Source organism: Bradysia coprophila, unplaced genomic scaffold (assembly GCF_014529535.1).
Source record: "Bradysia coprophila strain Holo2 unplaced genomic scaffold, BU_Bcop_v1 contig_232, whole genome shotgun sequence".
NCBI lineage: Eukaryota > Metazoa > Arthropoda > Insecta > Diptera > Sciaridae > Bradysia > Bradysia coprophila.
In genome coordinates this window covers 9,277,258-9,298,761 of record NW_023503493.1, presented here as the reverse complement: position 1 = coordinate 9,298,761, position 21,504 = coordinate 9,277,258, and the positions used below count along the sequence as shown (strand labels likewise).

The window sequence follows — 21,504 nt, the reverse complement described above, 5'->3', positions numbered from 1 at the left end:
GCCAAAATTACATTTTTTCATATGAAAACTGAAGATCGGCGTCATTCGAAAGCTACAGCATACTTCACGAGAAAAATAATTTTGGCTCGATCAGGTCAGTTTGGTGAGTGAAGTAGGTGAAATCAGTTTCCCAGTGGTGATAAGTGTCATCCTCGAATTTTGACTCGTCGAGGTTATCTCGAAAATTTTTGTAACCATTCTTTGAAACGGTTTTGAGCCAAAGCAACATTTTATGTGGGGCAACAACCACCAATTTCAAAAAAAAAAAAATCTGGCTATTAATGACCACCGAAAAATATCACTTTTATAGACACCCACAAATTTTAGGCTACTAACCTCATATATTGGGCTTAAACTGCGCGTCTTGACCATAGCTTTAAGGGGGAAAAATAGAAAAACTGACAGATCGTAACAAAGGAGAGAAAAGCTCTCTCTGACGTATAAATTTATACGACTAATGGCGTGGATTATATGGGAAGACTTGTCAAGACTTTCACAGTGAACTTCACCGCACATTAGTGTACGCACTACTAAATCAGCAGATAGCGGAACCTGTTAGATGAGATCATTTTTGTAATGTTGGCATCCTCTAATACACTCTCGAGCAAACAAACTAGGTCTCAAAGTCAGTTGTTTTTTAATTCACTTGGATGTAAGTCATGGGTCTTACAGTAGAAAATACGACTTTGCCAAAGCGAAACTGGAATCGCAAAAATATTTGATCCAAAATTGAATGATCTAACCACTGAGATTCAAATCGATGACCGCGTTCAATAATGGTTATGGTTGTCCGTTGCGCACAAAACTGCTCATAATAGACATGTAAGTTTGAGTGAGTTCTAAGTAAACAAATTCGCCACAATTTAACATTGAGATATGTTCTGGCAGGAGCGAGAATTAATCAGCGAATTAATAAGTGAGATATTCGGCTGTCACCTTCAGACTAAAATATATGAAACCATAGAGTTATACTCTATGTATGAAACGATGGGGATTACTTTGCACTCGATGTTATAAATAATCATTATGCAATAAGTTGAGAAATGGTTTTTTTGTCACCAACAGTCATCCATAGAAGCTAACATAACCGCAACTTAAATAATTTCTTTCGTCAAATTTCAAAGTGATATTATGTTGGCTTCTCCGTGACGATTGACATTTTCAACTACCTTTTGAGCTCGTTCAGAAACTCTTCGTTAAGTTTTACTGGTGAGGATTTTGACACTTCTTTCATATAGAATATGTCAAAATTTTCACTTTGGGTAACGAATTTTTAGCTACTGAACGAGTTCTTTAGAACATCCCTTTTTTCTTCGTTCTTGTACCGTTGTTACGAAAGGTCTTGGAAGAAAAACCAACGAAATTCAATCAAGAAAATCTTTAATTGAAACTTAAAATAAACATATTTCCTTTACAAGGGGATTAATAACATTGTTTTCTCTGCAATTTTATGTCAACATCAATATTTTTTATTTAATTTTTGGTTTTTTAATTATATTTTTTTTTTGGTTTATTTGACTTTCTTTACAACATCAGCAACAAATAAATAATTTTTTTTAAGTTTTTCTTTCAACACAACATGTATTTTCATCAGATAATTTTCTTTGTTTAAAATATTTTTATTCCTTTCTTTGTTTGGTATTTTAGTTACATTCTTGTTTGTTCATTATTAATTATTTGCTTCACATTTTTATTTATCTTTTTTTTGTTTTGAAACAGCACACAGGAATTATAGATTTTCTTTTAAAGTTTTCATTTTTTTTAACCTTTACTTTATATTTAAAAATCATCGTTTTTTTTTGACAGATAATTGTACGCCCGTGCATTTTTAAAGAACAAATTCACCAATTTTCTCAACCATTTAAAATTGCATCGCTAAGCTTTGCACATAACGTATGTGAACTGAGCTGTAACTAACGAACGTTGTTTAGCTTTGTGTGGTAGCTTACACTGTCACACGAATAAGTAATAAACTGAAATGCCATTTTTAAATACGATTCGCTAGAATTATTCGTAGATCAAATGGGATAGTGTTCTTAGAGCTCTGTCCCACAACGCATAAAAAACTTCGTCCAAAAGAGTTGGAGGATTTTGTGAGAGAATTTCAAATGTTGTCTCCCTCAAAATCTTGTCTCTATTTTGCACTAAGCTTTTATCACATATGCAGGTGAGATATATCACTCATCACATATATGGTTTTTATGCGTTGTACGGCAGAACTTGGCAGAACTGCATATTAGTGCTCAACAACGATAGACACTCTCAGATCGAAACAGTGGACAAATGTCTTACGAATTATTAGTTTGGGCGCTACATCCTGTGGAGTCATTGATCGATTACAATTACAATTATACAATTGAAGTAGATCATTGAAGCTCCAGTGTTATAACGACAATGACTAACTGATGTGTTCTTCTAAACGTAGGCAATACTGTATGATCCAACACCAAAAAATAGTTTCAACCACGAAAATAACAGAAACAATGATTAACCGTGACACACCGCAAGCATCTTACTTAGTTCTTTCGATTGTCCCGATTTTATCGTCACTCAAAAGAAGCGACTCGCTTTACATTTACTACTATTACACGTGAATTTAAGTGAAATGGCCACGTAGCTCAATCGAAAGAGCAGTGCGCCCTTACGCCCCAGATAACAACCAACTGAAACCAGTATAACAGGCCGTTGGCTCACAAGCAAAAACACAACAGATAGCTTAAATGAGATGGGACTCTGTCGCTATTGGGCAAAGATAGTCCCGATTTCGAAGTCCTGTTTAAAGTTCGGTCTTTTAATCGGTCCAGTTACGCTTAATTGTGACGTCTATATGTAGAAAGATTAATCATCAGTACATCGGTCATACCAAGGTAGATATAGTGGGAAGGTAGTGACATACAATCGAATCCGGTACGTATCAGCACGAAAATTCGAAAGGTGTCATTTACATATGTGCGACGTCTGAATGGAATTTGGCATTACCTCCCCACTATAACTACCTTGGTTCATACATGAACAGTATTTTGGTGTGTGAATTGATTTGTTTGAGAAATTGACAAATTTTTTCTTAAACGTTCCAGGTCTTTTTCTTGAATTTAATTTAAAAAAAAAATTAAAAACGCGAAGAGTTAAACGATGAAAAAAAAATTATTAAAATTGTTCGTTAAAACATCGTCGATTTTGCTACAAAGTTTTTTAAAATTGCGTACCTCCGTAATAATGTTTATCATCAAACGAGTTGTTGTTTTACTTAAAAAATGATAAAACACCGTCTAAAATGCACTATAATTTTGTTTATGTGAGATTGTTAACAGCCACTTTGAAGATTTGTTTTTTATTTTATTAATTTTCTTTTCCATTTTTGTAGAAACATTTTTTTTCATTAAAATTCTCTTTTAAATTCTCGCTTTTACAAGTATAATATGAAACATTTATAAACATTATCTATCTAACAGTTGATTCATCTTTTTATTCAAATAATTCTTATTGTGTGGTTTCATTCCCCTCTTGTCTACATCGTCTTCCCTGTTCTTCCTTCACACCCCCCGCAATTTCTATTTCTTAACAATCACTTTTACTCTCTAACATTTTGTTGTTTAATTTCACTATCGACATTTCGGTAAAAAATATTCCCTCCCACTACCGATACACCCTCTCACCTTAACTTTAAATTTATTTATTTTTTTCTTTAAAATCAAAAAAAATTAACGGTTTACCCTTATAGTCCGTAATCAAAACTTTCGCCCCATTCGCTGCACCTCGAATCCTGTTTGGACAGTCGCTGTTGGCACGCCTGCAGATAACTGTCCTGAATGCGAAAGATGCCACTATTTGCCTGATACATAAGCGTCTCCAAAATTCGTTCGTTTTTGATCGCCTTCGATGGCAGCACAATTTTGATCAGTTCGTTCGGTGTGATTCGATGCAATTTTAGGTCGCGCGTCAATCGATCCATAATGCAACGGAATTCCAACCGTGCGTCCACTTTGGCCGACAATTTCTGTTTGACCTTGTTTCGGCCCCACGCCAACATTGCTTCGAATTTCCGAATTTCGGGTATCTCCAAATTGCGGCACATAATCATCTGGACCATGCTTTCGCTGAGATTTAGAAAGTCTTGCAGCTGAAACAGGGCGGGCGCTTTACTTTCCGTGAACGCGAGTATCATGTTTACGAGCTCCGAGGCGGATGTGTAGCGCCAGTAGTAATTTTCCAATGATATTAGCATCGAGCAGACGACATCGATGCGTAAAAATTGTTTAGCGTGATGGAAGCAGGCTTGCAACAATTCGGGGAGATCGTAATGTTCAGCGGCACAGATTAGACCTGGCGATCGGATTTGATTTTGGTATTAGAAAATAAAAATTTTTTAGCTGAAGAGCTTGTTCGCTGTACAATTTCTTCAAAATCAAACTGATCGAAAATTTGCTCAAAAAACTGAACGAACAATAGTCGCACCCTCTTCCTTTCCCTTACCTGGAATTGAAACACAGGTCAGAGGACAGCTTCCGGTATGCAAATAGTCCAATAGAACGCGAAACGTATCCGGATCAAATTCGATTATACTAAATTCGGTTTGAGCTAAACGCATAGAGAGTAAGGAATATGTGGAACATTAACAACAATGTCAGTCACCACTGGTCAGTCTCATTAAAATTCACCTAATTTCGCTCGGTCAACTTTTTGTGCATCGGCGCACACTGACAGTCTAGGTACAGCTAATTGACCGGACTGTTGTTTTTCCTTATCTCGATCCTTGCCTTCTTTATCTAAATTAGCCAGGAAAGAGAACAAAGTTAAATTTACATTTCCAACTCGATTTCAGTCTTACTAGAACAGTCCTGCGACGATGCCCATTTCTTCTTATCGTCAGCCTGTAACGTCGAATTTTGTCGGCTACGTATCGATCGTCCCCATCCAGCGGTGATGGTACCAAGACGGGAAAACGCTCGTTTTACCATTGGCGACGAAGGAACACTTTTCGGTCGTGGCGATTCGATATCGGGTACTTGTAAAAAATTTGAACTTTTCAAACGTTGAGTGCCACCGCTCTGTGGCGACATGAGTGTCGGTGCTGGTCGGGCTAACAGTTCGGCAACAGGAACTTGCGGAGATCCAAAACCAGTTTGTATGCCATAAAGCATTTCCTTTAACGGAATCGATGGGTTGAGTGGATTGATGCGGTTAGAAATTCATCTCAATATTCACCTGAAACACGCGAGATCTTACGCCTAATATGGCACGGACACCGATAAATCTAGCTTTCTGTTTCGATTGGCCGACCATAAAAACGACATCAAAAAGTTGTGCATTTTGAAGACACGATGGTTCCATGTTTAGAAATACGCGAGTAAAGTCCTTGGCTAGTTGATCGTAGTCCTCAAATTGATCTCGAACCGAATCCAACAACGGAGAGGAAGGCCTCATGTGTCCTAATTTGCGGAATGTATTGATTTAAAACGAAAAATTCTTCCAGACTTTCAAGGCAAATGTTTCTTTGTGTTTCGTCAGAAAATCAGTTTTTCTCGAGCGTCTTGCAGTTCATCACCACTTACCCAACTGACTCTGATAAAATTACTTAAAATTCCGAACAAGGTCTACGGTTGGTAGCATTTCATCTTAATTTTACTTTAAAATTTAGCTCATTCAAATACAAAGACAACTGGCACTGCTAACATGAATGTGTTTCTGGACATACACACGATTACAAATGCGGCTTTTTGTTTAGATGAATTTTTTTCTTTCATTAATTACGCAAAACAAAACAACAAAAAAAAATGAAGGAAAATGAAGTGAGGACCAATTTTTAAATTGCATTGGTCGCCAGTGCAATTATGTATACGATAAATTTTGTCTAAGAATCTTTCGCATTTTATAAGCAAGCATGAAGCAATAGTTATAAATAGAAATAAGAGAGCAAGTAAAAAAGAATTTTCAGCTGAAAACTAATAAATTTCACAAAAGTACTTAACGAACACTGCTATAGCTAACCAGTCATTTGCACAATGTCATGAAAATATTGTTTGAAACATAAAGCTATAGGCGATTTCCACGTTTGTAAAGGACAAGCCGTAAACGAATTCGCCAAACTTTTTGCATATTCTTCACAGAAATTTATTTTGCTGGTAAATTCAATCGGATTATGTTGCAAGAGTGAGGTAGAACACCTAACCAACTTCAGCCAAGGAATTATTTTCATGTCTACGATTTGAGACCCGAGATTTACAGATTAAGTCTAGTCTTAGCATTCCAGAGTGAAAAAAATATGAAGAGTCAGTATACTGGCCTCTGTCAAGACTGCGTTGATTTCTGTGACTTTCTGTAACTACTTCAGGAATAAGTGACAAGCAATCGGACTGATGTGGTTCTATAGTAAAGAGAATGTTTGAAAAAAATGAAGTAAAAGATTTGAAATCAATCGCTTGAAAATATTAAATCCAAATGAAGTAATAGATCCAATGGTAGAACTGCTGATATGCTTGCCGTCTATCAAGGATAATGTCTAATGAAATTGTGTTATTTTTGAAGTAGTTGCTGCATTCCCGTCACAATAGACCGATGTCCGTTATCCCGGTAGTTTTCTGCAGTACATCAACGAGGCGAGTTCGGCGGTGATAATTTCTGACTGGAATACACTTAGTGTGATGGTATGCTACGCCAAAAAAACGTATCGTCATTGCTTTTCAAGAAATTTCAAGGGCTTAAGTTTCTTTTGTAATTTTCCAACGGAATCCAAAAGAATAAGGTTAGATGTTTTAGGTGTTTAAAGGTTAGTTTGGTTCTGGAAAAATTTCAATCTGATCCACTAATAAGGAAAAAGGCAGGCAAGTCAGTTGATATGGAGAATGACAACTAAGGTAAATCAGGGCTTGATGTTGAACACTTTAATAAATAAAATGAACATCTCCCCCAAAAGATTGTTACCTAATTTGTAAGTGGACATTTTTGGGTTAGAAGCACACCTATCAAGAAACACAAATGCTAACAAAGACCAAACGAGACTGTCACCCAAGAACGACATCTGTCATCATTTTTTAACTTTATTTGGAGAAACTCTAACAGCATCGTCCAGTAGATACATTTACTAATGACCTAATAATTCTATTGACTGAAAATCAGGGTCTTATGATAGAAAATCACTTGAAATGTCTACAATTCTGAGTTCACTATGATGATAGTTCGAAATTGTTGAACACATTCACATTCAAATAAATTTCTAAAAATCTAGAATTCAGTTTTGGATTTTTAGAAATTTATTCGGAGGCATTCCTCGACTATCAAAGTAAAGTCCAGCGTGCCGAAAGTTGGCACGCCGCAATTAATTTCAATGTGGTAACGCCTGTTACCACTTTAAATTTTAAATTTTTGTGTGTTTTAATTGAAGTGAAATTCATGAAGTCAAGTCTGGAGATGGACAATATTGGAATTTTATAATTCAAAAATCCATCGGTCAAGGGATCTCACCCAACCAAATGGTGGGACCAATCAAGTATGTTATGATAATTGCTGTTTAAGTCGAACTGTTGCAACATTTCCGATTCAGTTTTTATTCTCATGTTACACTGCGCATTTGACCAATTAATTAATTTTTCATTTTTGGCAAATTTTCATTCAGAAATGAATTTACTTACAAACTGTTAACCATTGAATTTATCATTGAATATCAAAAATGCTTTTATTAAAGGACAAACGGATGAAGTCATTGATATAAATTTCTATTACCAATTACCATAGACAAAAAGTAAAAAAAAGCAAAGAAAAAATGTCAGTTGAATTGTTTGTGTCTTTGGAATGGGATCAATGGGGTTTAAATTTAGAAAATTTTGAGCCGGTCATTTAAATGGAGAGAAAATAATTGTTGCTTTTAAGCTACTTTTAACAACAAGTAATCGTTCAGCTTTTGCATTGGGCTACAGCAACTTTAGCAACAATAGTTTATTGGTCATTTACACTAAGTGACACTTTATTGCCTACCAATAGGAAATTGAGTTACTGGTGCGAACTTTCAAAACCGTATTGGGAAATCTGGCACACGGTGCCAAAAGAACGCACTTTTAAACTAAGTCAAAGGTAAACTCGTACACGCAAGTTTATTGCATGCTTTTTAGCCATGTCATCGACTTAATGACTCCTTTTACAAAATTTGGGTACCGAAAAATCGTGTGCGAGTTCACCTTTTACGTAGTTTAAAAATGAGTTGTTTTAACACCGTGTGCCAAATTACCTCATGCCTCTGTCAGATTTGTAAACAATACAAATCTGATTGAATCGCTACAAGTCAAGTTATGTTGAGTGTAGGGCTGTGGGACGGCTTACAGGCAAAAACATTGTTTGGAGAACTGGTATTCGATTCTTAAAAGTTTCGCTCCTATTACATCATAGATGGCACTGGGCTTCTTCTGTATTATACCAAAGGTAGATAATGAGTAGGTTATGACAAATATAACCGAATCAGATGTGCAGTGGCACGAATGTTCGATACAAACGCCATCTCTTCTTTTCATTAAAAACAATAAGGCATAGAACCGCCATCTGTTTTGCGTTAGGCACATTATTTTGTGAAACGCAATTAGCAACGAATTCGGTGACAGTCATGAGAGATCCGGATACCTTACAGGAATTCTGTAAAACAGGCATCACACTAAAAAAAAGTGCCCCGACTTAACCCCAATTCAAAGACACATTGTAGAAAAGCAATAGAGAGTGTTTTCAAGTACATACTATGCGGCACATATAGTCGCATACAGCAACTAACTGTCACTCGTAACATGCATGGATCCTCACCGATGGGTCTCCATGAACCCCTTCGGTATGGTTTAGGGATTTGTCCAGTTTCCGCATGATTAGCCAGATTTGCCACGATGTCTTCCAGCATCTGCGATCGAGTTCGTTCTTGCATGCGGGCAAACTTTGGTGCCGAGTAGCTAGCTCGTTCTCCGTTTACCACTTTCGTTAAGACCCACTCCCTGTTTTATCGGTTTATCACATGACGGCACATCAGCGAATTGGAATGCGAGAGAGAAAAAGAGAAAAATATGCGGAAATTTGAGCGAATTTTGTTGTTGTTTCGCAAGGAAGGAGACAACCGAAACAGGAAGGAATTATGAATTTGTGCAAAAAGTGATTTGGTTGTTTTGGTGAGAGAGAATAATTTTGTCGATTAAATGTACCTAAACATGGGTCCCTTTTCAAAAACAGACTGTTCCCATAAATAAGGCTTGTAAGCACCGACTTCATCTCTAGTCACCACCGATACCTCGTAGCGCGTCGGTTTACGCTTAATTCTAGCTGATACACGAACCTGTTGCATGTCAAAAGTCAATTTTACATCGTTCGCCGAAGGTAGAGGCCTTACCAATATAAAAGTGTGTAAAAAATGGCTTTTTATACAAGCTGGACTGAATGGTGTGTTGTCGGCTTCAAGGAACACAACGCAAACGATATCCTAGAAAATAAATTCAGAAATTAGTTGGTACATCGTATGGTAGGAGTGGAATAGGAATCAAATCATAATCATCGCGCAATGTCTATTTGAGAGCGGGTATGTCTAGACCGGACGAATTTTTGCAATCTATTTTTCGTCGATCAAAAATCTCTAGCACAAGTCGAAAGTCGAAATGTTATTCGATAACTTGTAAGTTTCGAGGTAATTTAATGATTGTAGTTAGGCAAGGAAGTACAGTTTTACGAGGAGGGGAAAGATTTGACCGATATTGAATAACTTGCATAAATTGTCTGGTCTCATTGCCATCAAGAAATTATGGTCAAAAAGCGTTGGGTTCTATTTACAAAATTCACCGACGTCTTTGAGATGAAAAATTTATTTTTTGCTAAATGATTCTTCGTGGTTAAAGAAATGAAATGAACATACAAGCCACCTCAACTCAACTCAGCCCGAGACTAACGGTGATACTGCTGCAACAAGGTGTGGTATTATACTTAAGCGAACTTACCAATAAATTGACTGGAAGTCAACCGAAATACTTGGCCCTTCGAAAGAGGAGAACATTTCATCCGTACACTTACAGTGGCAGCATCTTATCACTTGAAATTTTGTCTTTACATTTTCGGGGTACAATTATGCCAAATGATCTTTGTCCTGTATGGAAGATTGTGCAGACAAACAAAACGCACAAACAAGAAGACGAACGACAAGCAAGCTGACATAAAAACAAGGACTGGCATTGAATGTGGGTTAATTACACCATCGGAGTGATCGTGGTAAAATGGAGTGCCTTCTGTGGTTTTTGTCGACATAATAAGACAAGAGTAACTGCTTGAAAGACAGTTCTACAGGGACCACTCATTTGGACGCTCTTCTTTGAATTATTATTGCTTTCATCAAGGGTCTTGAACCCAATCATTCCAGCATTTCCAACAGTCACGAAATACTGTCTACGTCGAAAACACACAATCAATATTGAGTAGTTAAGATCGACAATTATGCTGAACTGTAATCTGATTTGCAGCAAACGCTAAACAATGGAAACCCGCAGCATAATTGTCAATATCAGCAACGTAATATTGCTCGTGTGTTTTCAGCTGAACGCCACAATTACAGACAAGGCGGGCTAGTCTCGAAGGACAACTACGGGGCCCGGACTAGCCATTCTGTGAATTCGGGCGATTCTGGAAATGCCTTCTACATTTTTTATGAAAATTATAAATTTTGGGGCTACAAATGATTTGAATGTAGGTTTTTTCAAAGCCAGTCCAGTCCTGGTTGGCCCACGTCACATCTTTGTTCATTGACAGAAACTATTATCATCATGTGTTGAGTTTACATCGCATTCAATCCTTTGAGTCATGACGGATATTGCATCTCGTCATATCTTAAATCCATCATTTTACACCCCATTCGATAACAAAATACATGAAATTGCAGTAAGCTGTACGCTTAATATCCATGAATATAAACGGAGATTCTGGACGCGTAGATAAACGTATTAATTAAACTTGTGGACAAAGTTTACTGTAGTGCAGATAATGTAAATGGAAAAAAAATTTTACCGGAGGTGAAACAATTTTTCTTTGTCGGATTGAATAACATGGAAAACATTGCGATGTAGAGGAGATCGCTAGTTATTTAAACCAATTAAAAACTGCGGGACCAACTGTAACATGCTAACTGTCTCGTATTACCAGTTTCATAATTTTCTCAGACAGGACCCAGCGTAGCACAAAAATAATTTTACCGGAACTTTTACGGTAATTTTTCAAAAAAGGAAAATGCAATGCCCTACATTCTTAGCGCCCTTCATTCTCCCAGCGCACATGGACTAACCGGCACTGGCGTCCAACTAAATATGGTAGATTTGGTTCAGTAAATGATATTATCCCACGAAATCCAATCAAAACTTTATCTGTCTCCCTGCAGGCTATTATAACATTGTAGTGATGGGATATAATGGATTCGTTGCAGTGCTCAAATGCAAATTTTTTGTTCGAAGGAAATTGTGGAATTGGAACGAGGAAACTGGTCCAACCCGGATAACAAACAAAAGCAATGGTATACCGAAATGCACAACGTCTATACCCGAAACACAAATTACTTACATTGCCGATGTGTCGCTTGCGTTGAAGCTTTTGTGGATCATGTTTCTCGTATGGCAATAGTGTTGATACGTGGAACATGATCTCAATACCGCGCCAATTTGTGTATACGGAATACAGTCCTGTAAAGACGATAGAATTGTTTACATTCCATTCTCTATCTCCGTTTAATTATTTCTCTCATTCCACCTTACCTGTTAAATCATGAACCGTATCAAGGCCTCCTTTGTATTTATCGAAACCGCGTAATCTACATTTATCTCCTAATAGCTGAAGGAACTCGTCGAACAGAGGTGAATTGTCGTTATTGTCTAGAATTTGCTCTTCGGTAAATTGATTTTCTTTGACATAAATTACACCAACTTTCAACTCGCTTTTTATAAAAACCTAAAATGAAAAACGAAATCCAATGAAATTCTACGGAAATTGGCTTGCCATTTCAGTGTAGGACTCTACGGCTACGAGGGGATAAACATTTTAACAATTTGAAAATGTGATTTTGGCTGATGTTGTTGATAACTTACTTGATCTAATTTTAGCAGTTCCTCGGGTGTATCAGGTAATTGTCCTAATGTTAATGGTGGATTTAAATTTACTTCCTTACCTAATGACCTAACTACTTCTTCTCTATTGTATCTGCGAAAATAAATTGAAAGAAAAGAGAGTTTGATCAGTCAGTCCAAACCGTTGTCGTGCCACATCTCTATAACATTACCTATCAGCAAAAACGCATGAAGCCGGTATCAGTCCATGAACGGTATATGATATAGCCCTAACTAATATACGAAATTGATCTCTACCGTTGAGTGTTTCCTGTTTTATTGACAATATTACAGGACCTAGATCTTCGTCATTTGTAAAATAATTCCAATGCTCCGTCCCATAGAAATATTTTTCGTACGTCTCCTGCTCCACCGACGTCAGTTCGAAACCATTCTGCTGTTCCCATTGCTCTTCAATGGCGCTCTTTTTCCTAGAACTTTTTATTGAAAATAATTTATCTTTGTCTGGCACTACTGCTGCGGTACCTTGGCGCTGCCTCCGAATCTTCGTCGTCTTCATATAAGTCACTACAACCGCGTTCCAGATGCGCTTCCGAATTGCCCGAACCGATCATGCCAGCGCCACCACGTGCCCCATATTTGTCGTTGTCTTCGTGGTCCGAATCACTTTCGTCCCACAGTGACAACTGATTGGGCATATTGATCTTTTGGCGAGAACATTCGATCCAGTAGCCAGGCGTTGGAATTAGATTGTGTGGATATTCTTCGCAGAATTCGTCTGAAAGAGATGAAATTAAGGTTTAGCGATTGTCGATGTGGTATATCCCTCAACACAACAAACACCATGAATTCGAAGTGTTCATCATTGTGAACACTTGTGAATAGGCACTGAGCCCCCATGGCCCCAAAGGCTTGAAATCTATGCCATATTGTCACAATAATCGAGATACAAATCATTTGCTTTGGCTACAGTTATTGTACATCTCCAAAATTCCAAAAAATTCCTAAAACTGAAGAATTCGAGGAATTTTCAAAATTCTAAGAATTTTTAAGAAACAAGTTCTTAGAAACTCTCAAAATTTAAGAATTTTCAGGAATCTCGAGCATTTTAAGACTTACGAATTATTAGAAATTAAATTCCAAAAATTTGCTAGAGAGAGTATTGGTCAAAATGAAGAAATTGATACCGAATGACGACAAAAATTTGAAAATTAATTGTTTTTATTCTGTTGTGTCCATGGCTATTTAAGGCTATCTAGGTTAGGGCATGCCTAAATATTTTAAAACAAATTTTTGACGTAAACATTTTGTTTTTATATTTCAAATCGTAGTCTTATGAGGCACTGATATTCATGTAAGCTCCTAGTCTATGAATCTAGTACTTCAAAATGATTAAGTCACTTTGGCGTACTGTCTTTGAGGTTTTGTTAGATTCTGAATAGGGAATAGGATAGGACCTTATATTGCAAACATTTGCACTCGGTAATAAGGTAATATAACGTTGACAATGCCTTCACTTAATCTCATTTTTAGAGATTTTATAATTAAATTATCTTGCATCCGTGTTCCGTTCCCTCAATGTATTACAGAGAGCAGAATATAATGTAAAATTAACACTTGCTGGTGGAGTCGAGGTTAATGTTATACACAATAGTGTGGCGAATAAATTAATTCCAAAGATAAACGAGAGAGTGAGGTAGAGGAAAAAATACGCGCACATCCTCTAATCCAAGCTTTACCATCCAGTTCTATAGAAACAGAATGCTTGGGGGGGGGGGTTATTTATTTATACAGAAAGTCAAACATTATTCCATATTTTCGTCACCACAAAATTGCAACAAACACACAATAGTCAGATTACATTCGGATTATAGGGGTGCGCTGGCTGTTGTATTAAAGTATATGATTTTTGGCAGTATAAAGCGAAATTCTATAGTCCGTATAATTGGATGCAGAGTAAAAGGATTTGGTTAATGTATGTAACAAGAGGAAATGAGAGTTAGAACAGTGTGTGTATATATAACATGGATGGACTGGGCATGAGAGTTTTTCTATTGTGGAATAATTAGCCGATATCTGTAATAGAAATTATAACATTTTGATGGAACTTGTTGGACCAACAATTGGTGTTTTGTTTATTTATTTAACACGCTCGATCTATCCCTTATCCACTAAATTCACATCCAGCAATATAATTATTATTATTGCAGACGCCAATTAGGATATTCGGGTATCCATTGTTTGGCCGGACATAACATTAAATATTCATTTACTCAGCCGTATCACATAACATGGTCGATAAATTCTGAATGTTTGATTTATTTGGAGTTTCCGAAAGCTTTCATCTGACCATTATACCGAACCATTGAATAACATTTTAAACATGAAAATAAATTTAGCAGCAAAATATTTGCATTAAATTTGAACGATTTTCTATACAGGATACAGAGGCGTATTATGGACAGGGTAATAAAGGTTTATGATAAAACAAATCAGGGAACAATCTCTCGAAATTGCTTCAGTGAATCCAACGAAAAAGGGATACTGACTTTGGTATTTGGGAGTGGGTGGTGTAGTAGCTGATTGTTGTCGGAAATACGATGATATGTAGTAGATGACTAGCAATCGAATGATCGAGGATTTTGTAATGGCAAAGAGTGATTCCACCAGCTTGACTCAATGGATCGTTGGATTAGGCAAAATTCAGGTAACTCAGGGTCGATCGTTTATGAAATTTTTCACGTGAATCGCATTTTATGAAGATGGAAGATCCAAAAGTGATAATATTTCTATCCCTAAATTGCTGACTTAGATTTTATTGTTTTAATATTGAGTTGTCAATTTCAAGAAAGTATTTACCTTGAATTTGTTCGCACGTAAAAACAATGTATAAAACCACTGAAGGTAAGTCCCAAAGCCCACGATTTGGCGTTGCTGAGATCGACAATGCTCTTCGATTTCCATTGGAATCCGATTTTGAGCATCTTTTAAGCATTGGAAATCGTAGCACAATTGTCGATCTCAGCAGCACAAAATTGCTCTTTAGAGGATCACGAAAAATGCGGAACCTAAATTTCGGGTGAGTTTCAGTGCAGCATCATATTTTGTGTGGCTAACGGGTTCCATCAACGCACTTCAAGCATGACCGGTAGTCTAAATAGAGTACGGAAACGGGACAGTGTATCAAACAAATTTTTGCACTGTAAAAAAATCTGGAAGAATTTTTCATACAAAATCATATTCTATTTGGAAGTTGTCACTTGAAGTACTTTTGCTTGAAGTGCTTTGATTCTATAGAATCAAATGTGGTGAATATGATAACTTTTAAGTGCTGCACTGAAGTGAACTTACGCTGCACTCGAATTCACCCGAAACTTGGTTTCCACGCGATTTTGCGAATCACACACTCATTGAGTTTGATAACTTATACTAAAAACATAGCTAACGCCGACCCGTACGAAACACCTATTCGTATCAAAAGCCTTTAATGTGAAATTCTTCATTTCTCTTACTTCATTTTCTTCTCTGCTCTATTCTTCCTTTTAAATCACTTACATTATCCACTCTTTGCCTTGTTATCATATACAATTAAATTGCCGGAGGCAATATAGACAGCCCCGTACGAAGTCAAATTTCATAAATTCCTATTTAAACAGCTATATACCGCTATATTTACCTATATTTCACTGTAAATAAACATTTCACAGAGGAATATGCTATTATATAGCTCTATATGCCTGTATATAGCTCAATATAGCTGTATATAGGTATATATAGATGTCCATATATGGAATCCCTGAAACCCCTCACACTTAACACATTATTTCCATGTTAACAGAAACTCTCTAAGCATCATTTTTCCCACTTTATATCACTTTTAATAAAATCCAATATGGCCGCCGGCAGCCATTTTGTTAGGAAACCGAAAATAGTACCGACGCTTTACATTCGTTAATACCTTTCAAACAAAAAAAAATCATGAAATTCGGTCAAAATTTACTCGAGATATTGACAAAATACTCCACGTTCACTGTCCGGCCGAGTAGCCAGATAAGAGCTCACTCCAAGAGACCTAGCTCACGCTCCGGAGAACATAATTTCATAAACTTTTTTTTCCCTGATTGGTACGGTCAATACCTATCTAATAAAGCTAAAACGAACGAAATGTGTTCAAAAGCAAAAACTGCTTGCCGCCCTGTGCCTGTTCCACACCAAGGGGTCTAACTCACGAGTCGGTCATCCGATTTCCATAAACTTTTTTTTGTCGATCGGTATTGTAAATACCTTTTATTTGACGTATCACTTACAAGTTTAACGTTTAAATGTCCGGAGATATCTTCGAAAAACCGTAAAGCACTTATTGGGCCACAGCTCGGGAGGGGTCGATCCAAAATCACTCATCTTCGAACTTAGCCTGTCTTTTGACATTACCAAACGGGAAAAAAAAAGAATTTTCAAAATCGGATGCGTTTTACTCAAGTTATCGTGCAGACAGACAGACGGACAGACGGACATTTTTTTTTTCGCGGATTTGGCATCTCTAGACAACCACAATAGGTTTCCCCTTACTCAGGGAGTTCAATTCGACGTGTTACAAACGTATGCGTAAACCTATAAGACCCCAGTACTTCGTACGGGTCTAAAAAATATTTGTAAAGTGGGGTGAATGAACGTATTATAAGTACACGATATTTGTCTGTTAGTATGTCACATTTTTACCGTCAAAATGGAGTTACAAAGTGAAATGGGAGTCATCTGGTGCGAAAAATAAATGAACGAAACGGTGTTGGATAACAAAGTGTTTAATTTGTACTTTTCAATTTGAAAATTTGAGCAAAGTGAATTTTGGGTATCGCCCGAATTCATAGTGACCGGTCCTTGCCTGGATGTCAATGTAAAAAATTAATTGTAGCGAAGAAATGCAACAGCACAGCTCTCTCATTCGCAAGGAAAATAAAAAACTTTTCAATCCATCTATGATACAGAATGTCCTCAACAAAACTTTTTAATACTTTTATAGTTCCGGCGGTGGCTACATAGTTTCATTCGAAAGCAAACGAGAAGAATGTGTCGTTGAGTTGAGGTTGAGGAAACAATAAATTTCGGTCCATGCATACAAAGTACGCTTCAGGGCTTCGCAGCTTACATTATTCCACTAAAAGGCACTTCACCAAATCCAACAAAAGATAAAATGGATTTGAAATTCAAAAAGTCGAATAAATATATTTTATCGAACAAAGTCCTGTCGCACAATACAGTACCATACATTGTGTTTATACCAAAGTTCAGTCAATGTATGGAAACGTTTTTCTCCATGCATATCACAATGTTATCTCGTTGACCGTATATATATATGTATTTATTGATCGACGAAAAAAATATGTTTTCACATAATTCATTCTTAGGCTTCGCATAATAAAATACTTTTTCCTTCCATGGAAAACTTTTCCATTAAATAAAATAAATAAAAAGAGCGGAGAGATCGTTTCCACTGAACTTATGCATTTTTTAGTGTTGCCATTAAGTGTGACGAAATGCCAGAAGAGCGCGCTAACGTTAAATTATTTAACGTTCTATTTCATAAATTTTAAAATGTGAGCATAAAACTTCTTGGAATAATAAAAAAGTTTTACTCTCTTCGCTAAATGGTAGAACAGACAACTTCTAAACGACACAGCGTCAACTAGGGTTCACTTTTCTAATATGTACACATCCAATACCATTTTCCCTCCCAACTGCAACGATTCCCATTTCACGCGACAAGTGGAACTACTCAAGGTGTTAAATATAACCAGATTACGGCAGACCGCTATCATTTCACTGGGATAATAAACTCAAAAGTTTTTATGTTTGCGTTTGTTATGCTTCAGAAATCGTGAAATTGAGTCGGCACCGTGTACATGTTGCTCGCATAAAAGCCATTAATCAATGCTATTGTGCATTGCATGTGCAGCTGTAGCACGAACAATATGTTTTTTACTGCATCAGCGATTTGCGCAACCTGATGATTGTTTAAGGCCTTGGAAAAACTATCATTTGTTATCGACAACCTCGATGACCAGCGACTAGCTATTTACACAGACAACTGAAGTAAGTGAACCCATTTTTGCTACTGTAACTTTACGTTAAGAGGAATAAACCCTTTGCAAATTTGTAGCCTACATTTAGGCGGAAAAATATTCATTTTTTGATGAGCCATAACTTAACCCACTTGGAGAGTCCTGTGCAGATTACATAAATTTACACAATCTGCTAAGGTTTCTCCGAGTGGGATAAGTTATCATCCACAAATCAATTTTTTCTGTAAATGCAATCCATTTTTGCGTTTTGCGTTCAAAAAACGAATATTTTCCGCCTAAATGTAGGCTACAAATTTGCAAGAGGTCCATTTCTCGTAAGAGACTAAAATTGTAGCATACATTCAGGCGTTTCGTATTTTATTCTAGCATTCGATTACTGGAAAACAGACGAGTGAACCACTAGTTCGATATTGAGTTGTTGGGTAGTGTATATTTCGAATTGTAACATAAAGTTAAACAGGCCAAGACACTACACATAGCACAATTACAGTATAATGTGTTTTCGTTGAAGGGAAAATTTCTTCTTCTTCTTCTTGGAAATGAAACAATGTGTGTTGACGCGGAGATGGTCAAACATAGCTTTTACGGACCATCATATTTAACAGTTTAGCACGTCAAATTCACAATAACAACTTTGTGAACTTTCTGCCGTTTACAAAATGTTTTTGTTTGTGTCCTGATGATTGTGTCAAACTGATTACACGAGTCGTTTTTCTATTTAACTTTTTCTATAAGAAAACACTTAACTTGGCAGCATTGCATGTAGTTTCCGTCTGACCTTATTAACGATGCTGGGGAATTGTGATTTATGTTTATGTTACTAAGTGTATTTTAACGGTAGAACTTGGAAATAAAAGAGAAAAGTTCCTATGTGGAACAATGTATTCTCGTTCGTATACATTTGATATTGCAATGCATAAAATTTAATTTGGTAAAGTTTTACCATAGAATTTATTTATGCCAGTACAGATTAGGAAGGTCATCCAATCGTGACAGCGGAAATTCTGTTTGTAATATGAGTCCTGTCCGATTGTGTTTAAAATGTCTAACATTTACAAAAAAAAAGTTGTGTCCTTGCAAAGCTGAAGTCATAATTTCGAGATAGTACCTCTTTTATGAGAAGTTTATAAGACAAAAATTGGGTGCGATAGACGCCAATATAAGAATTTTAATGGATAAAAACAAAAGGCGCAATCGGACTTGCTCGATTTCATCATATGGCCAGACGAGCCTGGTTTCCAGGTCAAAGATTAATACCCTAAACTCTCGAATTTTATTGTTTTGTTTGTTTTGAGTATTTACAGTCTTTTACGTCCAATAAAACGTCCAGTCTGAATTTCCCGCTTTATATGACTTCCGAACCACACATCAAATTATGCGTATAGTTTCTGCGGACAGTTGGATTGGATTGTATGGGAAGGGGGTTAGCCCAGCACCTAAGCCTCTAGTGGGCCTGTTGTGCTATTGCACAAGTCACTTGATCATATGAATTGTGATTTTTTCATCATATCTCTTCGGACTCAGATAGTTCACAAATCGACCGTGTAAACGTCCCATACGTTGTGAATTCTCTAAGCCACGAGTGGTATGCGAAGACCACAACCATCACTAATAACTCATGCATTTTCCCAATGAGCGACTAGTCGATCATAGATGGCGCTTATACTACAGTCTATTGTATATTGTGAATTGTGTCATTGACATTATGTCAATATGGCGTGATTGTTGCGAAGAAATCGAATATTGGATTTCTTTGAAATTTGCGACTTTGTTACGGTCGTACAGCCATTAGATAACTAATAGCGAGTGCTTAATCACCAAGTGATTAGAATAAAACCTGGCAAGCATTTTTGCACCGGGAGTCGAACCCGGGACCTCTTGGGTATGAGTCCTATGCTCTACCGATTGAGATACCTGGACTGCGGACAGTTAGGCACCTAACTGATGTCTCGCCTACTGTTGAATATTCAACACCGCTAGCTACCAGCTAGCTTTTACTTTATGGCCTTTGCGGTTTACGATTGAGAAGAAACACTTATTTTGTGCGTCTAGCCCGTTTCACTGTCGTGATTCTGCCTGATTTTTCACTAGCAGAGTTTTCCTCAAAAAACTTGATCTCCTTTTTGGTTACAATATCTCACTTGGATTCGGCGTTCCAACACCTACTATGTATGCTATATGTCCCCAAATTCATCATAAGAGCTATTCAGTGTTAACACATAGCAGCCAAAAATACCTAAATTAAACGATGTGTAGGACGTTGTCGCATGAAGAATTCAATGTGAAATTTGTCCGAATCAAGAATCGCATCATTTTGGTGGCTGGTTAGTACGTTACGTAGCTGTGCCATTCTGTCAGATTTTGAAACGATTTTATAAAGAAATTATGTTTCGACGTGAGATACGATACCGAATACCATAGCACTGATCCTAGCATTCACACGCAAATTATTCGGAGGCTGATGTAATCATGGAGAAGGTTTCCATTGTTAAGATGACTTGTTTCCGTCGTATGAGTTAAAAATATACAAGTTCAGAGTCTGGCCTCTAGCCTCTAAATTTGACGTTTGTTAATTTAGTGTTAATACTAGAAGCAGTGCTATGACAATACTTAAAATCAATTCATCAAAAATTCTATGAGTTGAACTGTTGAACACCTGATATTTCATTCATCAAAGAAAAACGCCGTAAGTTATACTGTTTTCGATAAATTTCCAGAGGCTTAGTATCCCTTTTGGCAATACTAAATTGCCTACATTTATTCTATTTTATATAAATTCTCGGTAACAGAGTTTCCATCCAAACGAATCAATGTTATTAGTACTCTGATGTAAGATAAAAAAAAGAATTAAATTTAGATGGCACATTTAGCAGAATTTATCAGACACATTTCAAAGGGTTAATCCCTACAGGAATACTTATTAAACCATGGTGTACAGATTGGTATGTTGACGAAGGTATTGAACTGAACATGTTCCATATAAATAATAAAGAATCGACACTTCTCGTTCGACTCGACAATTTTTTTTTTTTAACTTCTTTTTCAACAAATTGACAAAATCGTATTGTCTAATGAATGAAATTACATCGGAAAAAAAGAGAGGAAAATTTCCATTTTCCAGCAGACACAATTCCAAGTAATTTCGATGAACTTTACGACATTTGATGATGAAACCATAGATATAAGAAGGATGAAACGGATAAAACTCAACTAATTAAATTGAGGCTAAGCATGGCAAACATTTAACAAACGAGTATATTTAACATCCTTTGACAATTATATGTATAAAACCTCGATATTAAATTGAAATGGCGAAAATTGCGCATCGCTGCTCACTGTAAGATATAACACCAAGCAATTTTAAATTCAAG

The 21,504-nt window shown here is 36.6% G+C and overlaps 1 protein-coding gene across 8 annotated transcripts in view; it reads right to left on the bottom strand.

The window, feature by feature from the left end:
- Positions 1-1,491: 1,491 nt before the first annotated feature.
- Positions 1,492-21,504, bottom strand: part of LOC119076446 — a 148,904-nt gene continuing 128,891 nt past the window's right edge. For 3 of the 8 annotated variants that reach the window (XM_037183207.1, XM_037183212.1, XM_037183209.1), the window contains 12 exons: positions 12,579-12,831; positions 12,266-12,529; positions 12,075-12,186; positions 11,745-11,937; positions 11,554-11,672; positions 9,168-9,442; positions 8,719-8,963; positions 5,206-5,429; positions 4,829-5,144; positions 4,659-4,766; positions 4,474-4,578; positions 1,492-4,323 (listed from right to left, as the gene is read on the bottom strand). In XM_037183207.1, the coding sequence (XP_037039102.1) occupies positions 3,716-4,323; positions 4,474-4,578; positions 4,659-4,766; positions 4,829-5,144; positions 5,206-5,429; positions 8,719-8,963; positions 9,168-9,442; positions 11,554-11,672; positions 11,745-11,937; positions 12,075-12,186; positions 12,266-12,529; positions 12,579-12,831 (2,822 nt within the window). In that variant the 3' untranslated portion in view covers positions 1,492-3,715. The remainder of the gene's footprint in view (positions 4,324-4,473; positions 4,579-4,658; positions 4,767-4,828; positions 5,145-5,205; positions 5,430-8,718; positions 8,964-9,167; positions 9,443-11,553; positions 11,673-11,744; positions 11,938-12,074; positions 12,187-12,265; positions 12,530-12,578; positions 12,832-21,504) is intronic. The other 5 variants (XM_037183210.1, XM_037183213.1, XM_037183214.1 and 2 more) reach the window with 5 other exon arrangements.